This window comes from Saccopteryx leptura, chromosome 2 (assembly GCF_036850995.1).
Source record: "Saccopteryx leptura isolate mSacLep1 chromosome 2, mSacLep1_pri_phased_curated, whole genome shotgun sequence".
Taxonomy (NCBI): domain Eukaryota; kingdom Metazoa; phylum Chordata; class Mammalia; order Chiroptera; family Emballonuridae; genus Saccopteryx; species Saccopteryx leptura.
In genome coordinates this window covers 345,080,502-345,093,337 of record NC_089504.1, presented here as the reverse complement: position 1 = coordinate 345,093,337, position 12,836 = coordinate 345,080,502, and the positions used below count along the sequence as shown (strand labels likewise).

General features: G+C 49.5%; 1 protein-coding gene across 2 annotated transcripts in view; it reads right to left on the bottom strand.

Moving 5' to 3' along the window:
• Positions 1-12,836, bottom strand: part of ACLY (ATP citrate lyase) — a 46,887-nt gene that overhangs the window by 3,808 nt on the left and 30,243 nt on the right. For both annotated transcript variants that reach the window (XM_066364189.1, XM_066364190.1), the window contains 5 exons: positions 8,283-8,410; positions 7,076-7,169; positions 4,321-4,475; positions 2,429-2,579; positions 2,090-2,233 (listed from right to left, as the gene is read on the bottom strand). In XM_066364189.1, coding sequence (XP_066220286.1) covers positions 2,090-2,233; positions 2,429-2,579; positions 4,321-4,475; positions 7,076-7,169; positions 8,283-8,410 — 672 coding nt within the window. The remainder of the gene's footprint in view (positions 1-2,089; positions 2,234-2,428; positions 2,580-4,320; positions 4,476-7,075; positions 7,170-8,282; positions 8,411-12,836) is intronic.

The window sequence follows — 12,836 nt, the reverse complement described above, 5'->3', positions numbered from 1 at the left end:
GTTAAGGAATATGTTCGTGCTCGTGTCACGAGAAGACACAACTACACATTTCATAGCCAGGTGTGTCCCAGGCATCAGATCAACAAGTGTTCCCACGTAGCACAGATAATAACACTGGGGCTTAAGGTTTTCAAAGTCCTCTCATGTTTCATTTGGGCCTCAAAACAGCCTTAGGTTCTCTTTGTTATGCCACAAACAAGGAACTGAGGCTTGGAGATCGGAGTTAGCCATGGATCCCACTGTGTTAAGAAGCAGGGGGCTGGGGCTTAACCACTTTCTAACCAGAAGTCTTGGGTTCTAGCCACTAACCATGCTGCCCACCCACCAACTTAGCAGCCCGGTCAAGCTGCAACCAAGTTCCACACAAAGTAAGCACCTCTGAAAATTTAGGGAGAAACTCTGGACCTTCAATGAATAGAGATGAGCAGCCTGTTAAGAAACCCACACTAAACACTAATCTGTCAGTGGGGGAGTGAGAGGGATCACGCACACGCCAAAACCCAATGCCAGAGTGGCCTGCTCCCTCAGCAGAGACCCGTGAGGTCGGTACAGACTCCAGAAAGAAAGGAGCCCGAAAGACTGAGTGTGGCAGCCCAGTTCTGATGCTATCTCAGAAGGAGGCCTTGCACTATGGATGGGAGGCGTGCTTGGGAGCTGGGGGTGGCTGAGCAAAGGTCTACAAAGCCTGGATGGAATGTCCCCTGAACTAACCAACCACCGCCCTGGTTCTAGTGCAGTCCCTGCTGATCAGACAACTTCTGGAGGTCTATCCCACGCTGGCTAAGCATTTGGATGCCAAGAAGGGTGTTCGGGATCACAGGCACGACTCTCTTGTTTTCTTCTTTATACTTCTCTGCATTTTCTAAGTCCTCTATAATCAACATGCATTGCTTTTAGAGTTGGGAGGGAACGAAAATCTGTAAATGTTAGGAAGAAAAAGGCTGCAAAGCTCAGCATAAAGCATCCACAGTATGAATGTGAGTCATAAGCCCCAACTAGACCAGCCGAGTGACTGACTAAATGAGGTTTCTAGTGCTAGAGAGTTAGGACCCCAAAGCAAAGGACCTGAGGAGCTGACCCTGTAAGGTCCTGAGAGCAGCTGTTGCTACTTCTTTCTCCATTGGATTTCTAAATATAACTCACTACCAGGACACACAGAGGACTACCTGTTCTGCCAGAGACTCTAGTAACTATTTAAAATACTTCCTGGCCTCTACCAATCAGGTTTGCTCTGATATTATTGCTCTTCCTGCCCCAGTGATGTCAGACTTACCCGTATCTCTTTGGCCAATGAAATTCTAATGAAAGTGACGCGTACAACTAGTAAGCAGAAGCTTTAAGAGCTTTCACATGGTTTTGCCATGACTGTTTTCCTAGCTAGGGGTGCTGCTTCAATGTACATGGCAGAAAACAGAGTCGCTGGTGACCCGCAGCAGGTGTAGGGTGAATAAAAAAATAAACCTTTGCTGTTGCAAGCCACTGAACTTCTGGAGTTGTATGTTAGTTACTGCAGCATACTACTGGCCTCAGGTGACTGATGTATCCCCTTAATCCTGACCTCAGTCCTTTCTCCTATAAGGTTCATGAGTTTCCAGCTCATCGTATTTTCACACCACAACTGAACACAATAAAAACTGTTTAAAGGCAATCTGTATTATAATGTTGGTATCAAGAGTCTGGGTGTCGCCTGACCAGGCGGTGGCACAGTGGATAAAGCGTTGGACTGGGATGCTGAGGACTCAGGTTCGAGACCCCGACGTTGCCAGCTTGAGCGCAGGCTCATCTGGTTTGAGCAAAAGCTCACCAGCTTGAGCCCAAGGTCGCTGGCTCGAGCAAGGGGTTACTCGGTCTGCTGAAGGGGTTTCTCATATGTGGTCAAGGCACATATGAGAAAGCAATCAATGAACTAAGGTGTTGCAATGCGCAACGAAAAACTAATGATCGATGCTTTTCATCTGTCCCTGTCTATCCCCCTCTCTGACTCGCTATTAAAAAAAAAAAAAAAAAGTCTGGGTGTCCTCAACCTACTTGACGCTCTTCTGTCCCCACAGATCCAGATCATAGATCCAGATTAAGAAAAACAACTTACAGACTTCACTCTGTGGCCGATGCCCATGATCAGTTTTCCTTCCTTCTTCATCTTGTTCACAAACTCCATGGGGATAATGCCACTGTCAAAGGCTTTGCTGAACATCTTGGCTGCTGCATCCAGGGCACCCCCAAACCGGTCCCCCTGTAGGAGAAGCAAGCCCATGCTGCCCTGAGCTGTGAGTCTTCTTCAACTTTGCAGACCAACCTGGCATGCCCTGAACAGCCCCAGCAAGGTTTTTACCCTCCCTGGCTTGTTCTAGGACCCTGCAGTAGCCACGCAGCCTAGTTCCAAAACTCAGTGTCCCTGCTGCGCACCTCCCAGGATGACAGTACTCACAATCGTGAGCAGCCCTGAGGTGAGGCTGGAGACCAGGTCCTTCCCAGCCCGTGCACAGATGATGGTGTTATGAGCCCCAGACACAGCTGGCCCATGATCAGCGGTCACCATCAGGCACATCTCAATGAACTGGCAGGAGTACTTTGGCAACCTGGAGGAGGGTAAGTAAAGGGACAGGGAAAGGAGGGTAGAAACAACGGTGAGCTGCTGAACAGGACATACGTTGACAAGGCCATGCTCCTACTTTTTCCCATCTCCCTAAACAAGTCACTCAAATTCAAGAAGGGCAGCAACCTGCCAATCCAGGTCTGATACTATCACACAACTCCAGGACAGAACAGATTCCTGAGCAGCTCTGGACTTTGCTGATAACAAATACTGGTTTTAAACAGAATTAGTAACCAGGGTTTGAAATCTCTTCTGTAGTCAGCAGTTTTCAACATGAGTTGCTATGAAAGGATTTGAGCTGTTTGTGGCTACCCTCCAGGACCAGACAAGAGGAGGCGAGGTCCCTTTCACAACATAGGAGGCCAGGGGCCTCCTCCAGTGTTCACCCTACCAAATGATGATTAAGAATGTAGTCTGGCCTGACCAGACAAAGGTGCAGTGCATACAGCGTTGAACTGGGACGCGAAGGACCCAGGTTTGAAACCGCGAGGTCCCTGGCTTGAGTGTGGGCTCATCCTGCTTGAGCATGGGCTCACAAGCTTGAACGCAAGGTTGCTGGCTTGAGCCCAGAGGTCGCTGGCTTGTGCAAGGGGTCACTTGCTCTGCTGTAGCATGCGTCAAGGCACATATGAGAAAGCAATCACTGCCCTGGATGGTTTGCTCAGTGGTAGAGCTTTGGCCCAGCCTAGGGATGTCCCAGGTTCAATTCCTTGTTAAGGCACACAGGAGAAGCGCCCATCTCCTTCTCCATCCTTACCCCCTCCCTCCTTTCTATCTCTCTCTTCCCCTCCTGCAGCCAAGGTTCCATTGGAGCAAGTTGGCCCAGGTGATGAGAATGGCACCATGGCCTTGGCTCAGGTGCTAGAATGGCTCAGTTTGCAATGGAGCAGTGCCCCAGATGGGCAGAGCATTGCCCCCTAGCTAGTGGGCCTGCCAGGTGGATCCTGGTCAGGCACATGCGGGAGTCTGTTTCTCTGCCTTCCTGCTTCTCACTTAAGAAAAATACAAAAAGAAAGCAATTAGTGAACAACTAAGGAGCTGCAACGAAGAAATAATGCTTCTCATCTCTCTCCCTTCCTGTCTGTCCCTCTCTCTGTCTCTGTCAAAAAAAAGAAAAAAGAAAAAGAATGTAGTCTGGAGCCATAGGGATGCAGGAGCAGAGGGAAGCCTGCTCAGGTGTTCCAGTTCATGAATATTTCCCAAGAAGGGCCCACAGCAGGACCAAACCCACAAGCCTGTGAATTATACACTTATTGGTCCCCTGGTCCATCTAGCAGTCCCAGGGAAGAGCTAAGCTTGGGAGTTGCAAGGAAAACCAATTTCAGGCTGATGATACAAGTGCTTTATGCCTGTTCAACCCTACCAGCCCTGCACTCTTTAAGCTACCCGATCTGTCCAGCTCTCCCCTGCTAACCCTCACCTTTCTCTTAGGAGGCCTGCACTTGCTCCATCCCATGTCTTTATAAGTTCCCAAGGGAAAGGGGCTGATCCAAGATTCCTGATTAAGTCATGCATTCTACTTCTCTTGGCTTAGACTGGCCTTTCCGTCCTTGGGAGACACAGACGCTGCCTGAATTGCCATCCTTTAGCCTTACCATTGATCTGTAGCCACAAAGACTGGCTGACCCTGGATGTTCCAAGGCTGCCCATCCGTTCCCATTAGGGAAAAAATCATCAACTCCCAAGTTGTAGAGTCCTACCAACTCCTGCCTTTCACGCCTCACCTTCTCTGGAACCAAAGGAGGCCAAGGACCCCGCCGATGCCCATCTCTTCCTTGAAGACCTCGGTGATGGGCATGCCTGCATAGATGAGCTCCTGTCCTCGCTCATCGCAGATGCTGGTCATGAACGAGGCAGGTTTGCGGATCAAGCCCAGCTCCTGAGCAGAAACGGGGGCAGAGGTAAGTAGCGCTATGGTGACCACAGAGATTTTTCCTGGACCGCCCCATATCTGTGCTCTCAGAACCAGTGTGCCAGGAATGTCAAAATTCTGTAATGGCGCCTGACCAAGAAGTGGCGCAGTGGGATAGAGCATTGCACTGGGATGCGGAGGACCCAGGTTCGAGACCCTGAGGTCGCCAGCTTGAGCACAGGCTCATCTGGTTTGAGCAAAAGCTCACCAGCTTGGACCCAAGGTCCCTGGCTCGAGCAAGGGGTTACTCGGTCTGCTGAAGGCCTGCAGTCAAAGCACATATGAGAAAGCAATCAATGAACTAAGGTGTCACAACAAAAAACTGATGATTGATGCTTCTCATCTCTCTTTGTTCCTGTCTGTCTGTCCCTATCTATCCCTGTCTCTGATTCTCTCTGTCCCTGTAAAAAAAAAAAAAAAATCCGTAATGGCTTTCCATCATGTCAGATCGAGCCTGGGCTCAGGGCTCCACTTACGCATCTCCACCCAGCCTGACAGATAAACTCCTCCCAAGGAAGAAGTGCAAAAGCCCTTTAATGGATCGTTTCAGGTACAGAAAACAGGAGTGCGATGCCCATGGCACCTGCTCAGCGTCAGCACTAGTCTGCTCTGTACTGAGCGTCCGCAGGGCCAGGCAGTGCGCTAAGCTGTTTATGGCCATCAGCACTAGTCTGCTCTGTACTGAGCGTCCGCAGGGCCAGGCAGTGCGCTAAGCTGTTTATGGCCATCAGCACTAGTCTGCTCTGTACTGAGCGTCCGCAGGGCCAGGCAGTGCGCTAAGCTGTTTATGGCCATCAGCACTAGTCTGCTCTGTACTGAGCGTCCGCAGGGCCAGGCAGTGCGCTAAGCTGTTTACGGCCATCAGCACTAGTCTGCTCTGTACTGAGCGTCCGCAGGGCCAGGCAGTGCGCTAAGCTGTTTACGGCCATCAGCACTAGTCTGCTCTGTACTGAGCGTCCGCAGGGCCAGGCAGTGCGCTAAGCCGTTTACGGCCCTCAGCGCACTCTAACCTCACAGAGGAGACTCATTCCTCATGTCATAGCACAAGTGGCTCAGCCACCAGCCCATGATCACCTGGCTAAGAATCGGAAGAATGACTCCAAAAGAAAAAATGTAAACACTTCATATACAGCTGCCAATCCCTCACCAAAATGTAAAGAGGCACATGGCTGTGGAGACGGGGGATCCCCTCAAGATGTCTTTTATCCAAGGGAGGAGACTGAGCTCCCAAATTTCCCATTTCCCGAGTTGAGGCACACCAGGGTATCACCATTTAGCAACATTTGTCCAAACCCATTTCTTCAATTACCCCTTAAGAACTTTAATTTAAAAATGCTTTTCATTTATGTTTTAATTATAGGAATAGATTCTCCTTTTTAAAGATTTAAAATAGAACAGATAAAGTTATGTTGCCTTTGCTCCACCCCATCTCAGTTTTTTGCCTTAGTTTGTTCGTTTAGTGGACATCTTTCTAGACCTTTCTTTCTACACTTTTATTTACATGCATATATAAGCACATGGAGAATGTACAACACTGTTTGGGGTGCTTAGAGTTTTTATCATCACAATAGATGTACTGTTCTGTAATGTGTTTACTCAATGAACCGAAGCTCTGTAGCCCTCTGCACACACATAGCTCTAGTTCTTCCCTTACCTATTATATGCATTCCATCTCACGACAATACCACTGTTTAGCTATTCCTTCACTGAGAGCTATCAACTAGAAAAATATTCTTGAACATTTTCTTTGTTTGTATATGTAAGCATTTCTCTGAAGTAGTTTTCTAGACCTGAAATCTCTGGGCCATAGGTATGAGCATTTTAAAATTTGCTTCATATTACCCAACTGCCTTTCAGAAAGGCTGTGTCAATTTCCACTACCAACAATGAATGAATGCACCAGCTTCCTCACACCATACAAACAGCACATTACCAAAGAATTCTTTAAATCTTTGCTGGCATGAGAGGGAAATAATTGGTATCATAGTTTTTTACTTTGGTTCCTTTTTTAATGAGTGAGATTGAGCATTTTTTCCTATTGAAAGGTCCTTCCCTACCCATTTTTCTATTTGGATTTTTTTAAAAATTGATTTCTAAGAGTTCTTATATATTAAAAATTAAAATTAGCTCTTTATCCATGCCCCTTAGACAAGAAGGTAGAGTGGACACTCTACTGTACCCTGAAATCTCTTAGGAAGCACAAACAACTCTAGGGGACACTGTCCCAGCCCATTTCTAGGTCAGGCCACCCAGCTGTGGGAGATACCCACAGCCCTCTGCTCTTGGGCCCTGCATTTGTCGTACCCATTGGTCAGAAGGGGCCACCTCACAAGCTCACAAGGAGGAGGTGGAATCTAAGAGTCAGTAAACCAGTTTCTCCTGAGCCCTTGGAGAAGACTCCCCTAGGGGGCGTGGTTCGGAGTCCAGAACAGTGATCACATGGTTGCTGTAACTTCTAGGGTAGTCCTGGTTTCCAAGGATTCAAGGCAAATCAACTCAAAACCCACTACCAACTTAGCCCCGAAATTTCCCTTGCCCACAATGTCAGGGGCATACACAGCACCTACCCTGGCCCAGGAGTAGTCCATCGGCACCGTCGGGGGAGGCACCTCCTGAGCAGGTACAATGGCCCCCTTGGCCACAAGGTCCTCATACACAGACCTGGGAGGCGGGGAAAGGGCAGGAAAGAAGACACTCGTGGATTTTCATCATTTGGGCTCTTCTGAGCCATCCCTAGAATGCTCTTCCATCCAGTGGTCTCGCGAGCCACATGCGGCTCTTTACCCCCTTGAGTGTGGCTCTTCCACAAAATACCACATGCAGGTGCTACCTTGATAAGGAATATACCTACCTATATAGTTTGTTTAAAAATTTTGGCTCTCGGCCCTGGCCGGTTGGCTCAGTGGCAGAGCGTCAGCCTGGCGTGCAGGAGTCCTGGGTTCGATTCCCAGCCAGGGCACACAGGAGAAGCACCCATCTGCTTCTCCACCCCTCCTTCCTCTCTGTCTCTCTCTTCCCCTCCCGCAGCTGAGGCTTCACTGGAGCAAAGTTGGCCCAGGCGCTGAAGATGGCTCTGTAGCCTCTGCCTCAGGTGCCAGAATGGCTCTGGTTGCAGCAGAGCGACGCCCTAGATGGGCAGAACATCGCCCCCTGGTGGGCGTGCCAGGTGGATCCCGGTCGGGCGCATGTGGGAGTCTGTCTGACTGTCTCCCCGTTTCCAGCTTTGGAAAAATGCGGAAAAAAAAAATTGGCTCTCAAAAGAAATTTTAATCGTTGTCCTGTTGATATTGGCTGTTGACTAATGAGTTTGCCAACCACTGATTTCTAACCCAAACACTAGGTTTTCCTTCGCTGTACCCTCCTTCCTGTCATTGACTTCCTCTTACCAGTTAGATTCCCAAGAACTAAATGAAAACAGGGTCTGGCCAAGACTCTCCTGAATGGGGCTTTATAGAAAGTTGCATTTGGAGATAAAGCAAGGACAGAAAGAAGGAATGGGAAGAGGATAGTCAATAATTCTTTATCCATCAATCAGAGGTGACACTTTCTAAATGTTTCAATGCTTCTCTCTTATTTATGGCCAGTGAAGTAGGAAGGTTAAGGAACTGAACATGTTTTGTTAAATACCAGCCTGAATAGCCTGTAACTGCTGCTTCTATAAACAAAACAAAAGCCAAAGAGAAAAAGGATTTTGGACTATCCACACAGCTGCTGACCTCAGGAGGGATTCGGAAAGGGAGGGGGTGGCTGGCATCCTACGCAAGGTCCACTCACTGGATGATTTCTCCCAGCTCATCGAAGCTGCGGGGCACAAACACTCCTGCCTCCTTCAAAGCCTGGTTCTTGGCTACTGCAGTTTCAGAAGCCTGGTTGGCACACGCTCCAGCATGGCCAAACTGTACCTGGAAGGCAAAGGAGAATGGCGTGACTGAGCTTGTTTAACCCCCAACAGGGAACAAAGGCTCCTGGGAAACATCAGCACTCATTACATGCCGGACCCTGCTAAACGCTCCTTATAAATCACTTCCTTCAGCCCCAAGCAGGCTCCCTGAACAGGTGTGACGGAGGACTCGTTTTACAGATGAGGAAACTGGGGCACCAAGACATTCCAGAGCTCCCTCACGGTCACATAGCTGGTGTGTACTGGAGCTAGTACCCAAAGTCTGGCAGCCCAACTCCCCAAACCCTTTGTTTGGCTTCCCTTGGGGCAGTGGTCAGGGCGATGGAGGGCTGGGGTTAGTTCTGAGCAATAGATGAGAAGTGAAGTTACAAACCAACCCCAGGCTGAAGTGAGTTCACAGATATAATCTGACTGCCCCATACATACTTTTTGTGAATTAGATACCAATAAAAAATAATTTAAGCCCTGGCCAGTTGGCTCAGCGGTAGAGCGTCAGCCTGGCGTGCGGGGGACCCAGGTTCGATTCCCATTTGCTTCTCCACCCCCCCCTCCTTCCTCTCTGTCTCTCTCTTCCCCTCCCGCAGCCAAGGCTCCATTGAAGCAAAGATGACCCGGGCGCTGGGGATGGCTCCTTGGCCTCTGCCCCAGGCGCTAGAGTAGCTCTGGTCGCGACAGAGCGACGCCCCGGAGGGGCAGAGCATCGCCCCCTGGTGGGCAGAGCGTTGCCCCTGGTGGGTGTGCCGGGTGGATCCCGGTCAGGTGCATGCGGGAGTCTAACTGTCTCTCCTCGTTTCCAGCTTCAGAAAAAGACCAAAAAAAAAAAAATTAAGCCTGACCAGGCGGTGGCACAGTGGATAGAGCATCGGACTGGGATGCAGAGGACCCAGGTTCAAGACCCCGAGGTCGCCAGCTTGAGCACGAGCTCATGTGGTTTGAGCAAAAGCCCACCAGCTTGAACCCAAGGTCACTGGCTCTAGCAAGGGGTTACTCGGTCTGCTGAAGGCCCATGGTCAAGGCACATATAAGAAAGTAATCAATGAACAACTAAGGTGTTGCAACGCGCAACGAAAAACTAATGATTGAATGGCTCAGTGGTAGAGCGTCAGCCTGGCATGCAGGAGTCCCTGGTTCAATTCCCGGCCAGGACACACAGGAGAAGCACCCATCTGCTTCCCCACCCCTCCCCCTCTCCTTCCTCTTTGTCTCTCTCTTCCCCTCCCGCAGCCAAGGCTCCACTGGAGCAAAGTTTGCCCAGGCGCTGAGGATGGCTCTGTGGCCTCTGCCTCAGGTGCTAGAATGGCTCTGGTTGAAATAGAGCGATGCCCCAGATGGGCAGAGCATCGCCCCCTGGTGGGTGTGCCGGGTGGATCCCGGTCAGGCACATGCGGGAGTCTGTTTGACTGCCTTCTCGTTTCCAACTTCAGAAAGGTGCAAAAAGGGAAGAAAAAAAAAATCATGGGTTCCCAATACATTTTTTACAGAACTTACTCTGCATAGGTAAATGGGGTGGGAAAGTGAAGACACCCTGTGTTTAAATAAACTTAGAAAATACTGGGTTCAAGGAAGTTAAACAAGTTTCTTTAACTCAGAGATTTAAAACTAAAACAAATTTTAAGCATAACTTATAAAAGCGCTTTTGCTTTTCTGTTTGTTTTGTTTGGTGGACCAGTGTTTTGTGGAACATACTTCTGAAAAATGCCACCTTAACAATACCCCCATCTCTACTCCCATTCCCCAGTTCTTAATCGTTCTTCCCGAGGAGCTGTCTCAGTATACCAATCAGTACAGATTGATCTGATCTCCTCTATAGGGTGGAAAGTTCTGCAAGGTCATGTGAATACAAGCCTATTGGCTAGGCATTCCCTATATTATTTCACATTTATTAAGCTTAAGCCTGACCAGGCGGTGGCGCAGTGGATTGAGCGTTGGACTTGGATGTGGAGGACCCCAGGTTCGAGACCCCAAGGTCACCAGCTTGAGCGCGGGCTCATCTGGTTTGAGCAAAGCTCACCAGCTTGGACCCAAGGTCGCTGGCTCGAGCAAGGGGTTACTCGGTCTGCTGAAGGCCCGCAGTCAAGGCACATATGAGAGAGCAATCAATGAACAACTAAGGTGTCACAACAAAAAACTGATGACTGATGCTTCTCATCTCTTTCTGTTCCTGTCTGTCCCTATCTATCCCTCTCTGACTCTCTGTCTCTATAAAAAAACAACAACTTAAGATTTCATAGTTTTAAAAATTCATTAGAAAACAAAATCAAAACACCACTTGAGGCCCTGCCCCATATGGGGTGATGAGTACCCAGCTAGAAACAGAAGAGCAAAGGGCCTTGTCCTCTGGGAGGTGTCCTCAACAGAGTGGAGTGGGGAGGCGGACGGCAGTAATGCAAAGCTAGTTAAGAGAATCAATGGAGGAGAAGGCAGGAATTATTATTATTATTATTTTTTCTGAAGCTAGAAACGGGGAGAGACAGTCAGACAGACTCCTGCATGCGCCCGACCGGGATCCACCCGGCACGCCCACCAGGGGGCAACGCTCCGCCCCTCCCGGGCGTCGCTCTGTTGCGACCAGAGCCACTCTAGCGCCTGGGGCAGAGGCCAAGGAGCCATCCCCAGCGCCCGGGCCATCTTTGCTCCAATGGAGCCTCGACTGTGGGAGGGGAAGAGAGAGACAGAGAGGAAGGAGAGGGGGAGGGGTGGAGAAGCAGACAGGCACCTTCCCTGTGTGCCCTGGCCGGGAATCAAACCTGGGACCCCTGCACGCCAGGCCGACGCTCTACCACTGAGCCAACTGGTCAGGGCCAGGCAGGAATTATTTTTGGCTGTAGGGGTAGAGGAGAAAGGGGTTAAGAAGAAAGTCAAAAACAGCTTCATGGAATAAGTGAAGAATGGAAAGAAACAGTTGCTAAGATTTGTATGTGCCAGACCTTTACAGTTACTTTCTAATTTAAGCCACAAAAACATTCCCATTTTATAGTTCAGCAAATAGGACAGAGAGGCTAAATGACTTGCCCATGCTACACAGATCCAGCAAGATCTGATTCTAAAGCCTGTGAAAGCATAGCTCACCCCTGAAGGATGGGCAGGATTCTTCATCTACCCACTCCCACGTCATCTACTTGAAAAACACACAGACACACACACACACACACAGTTAATAAGTCTACCAAATGGACATTATAAATATTTACTGTGCTCTGCCCTTTCTTAGATTTAATAAATATCAATTTTTTTTAAATTTATTTTATTTTTTTGTATTTTTCTGAAGTTGGAAACGGGGAGGCAGACAGACTCCCATATGCGCCCAACCGGGATCCACCCAGCATGCCCACCAGGGGGCGATGCTCTGCCCATCTGAGGCATTGCTCTGCTGCAACCAGAGCCATTCTTGCACCTGAGGTGAGGCCGTGGAGCCATCCTCAGCGCCCGGGCCAACTTTTGCTCCAGTGGAGCCTCAGCTGCGGGAGGGGAAGAGAGAGACAGAGAGGAAGGAGAGGGGGAGGGGTGGAGAAGCAGATGGGTGCCTCTCCTGTGTGCCCTGGCCGGGAATCGAACCCGGGACTCCTGCACGCCAGGCCGACGCTCTACCACTGAGCCAACCGGCCAGGGCCCTCAATTTTTTTTTTGATTGACATAACAAAATCCACCTCGACCCCCTCCGGCCTGCCCAGGTTCCCGTTACATGATTGTGCCATGATGGCACGGTGCCCTCCTGACCAGCGTTTAGGTGGTTTCCATTTTCTGCCATTACAACACTGCAGTGAATCTTTGTACAGGTACTGAGGTATTTTTGTGTGCATACCCATAGGGGAATTTGTAGAAATGAAACTGCTACTTCAAAGGAGAAGTGCATTTTACAACTGGACAAATATTGCTGCTTTGAGGTGGGCAGGAATCTCACCAAGGGGAAAGGCAAGCAGTCTAGGGAGAAAAATATAGTGTGACGCATGCTCACTGGTAGGAAGAACTACGGGTGTAAGCACAGGGATTCACTGTTGCAGGAAGCCTTGAAGGCCAGATTTTATCTTCCTGTATCTTAACACGAGGACAAGGCCTCACATTCAGAGCCTGCTTTGTCACATGCTGGACTTACTATGTTTCGCCAGCCATGTTCACATACATTACACCATGCCACAGGTGCCAAACAAACCTTTCCTTCTCTGAACTCTCCCCACACAGAACTCACCAGGCCCCTTCCAAGCTCTGCACCAGGAGCGTGTCCTCTCCCTCCCCAACCCCCCTTTTGCTCAGCCAGCACCTTCTCAACTCCTCCGGACAGTAGGTTGCTCCCACTCCAAGTAGGACTCAGAGACTTGTTCTCACCTTAAGCTGCTGCTGAGTTTGTCTCCTCCAACTGGGTTTAAGCTCCTAAAGAGCAGGGCTCCCGCGAGACCTTGTAGTAACCAAGCAAGTAATAAACGTGTACT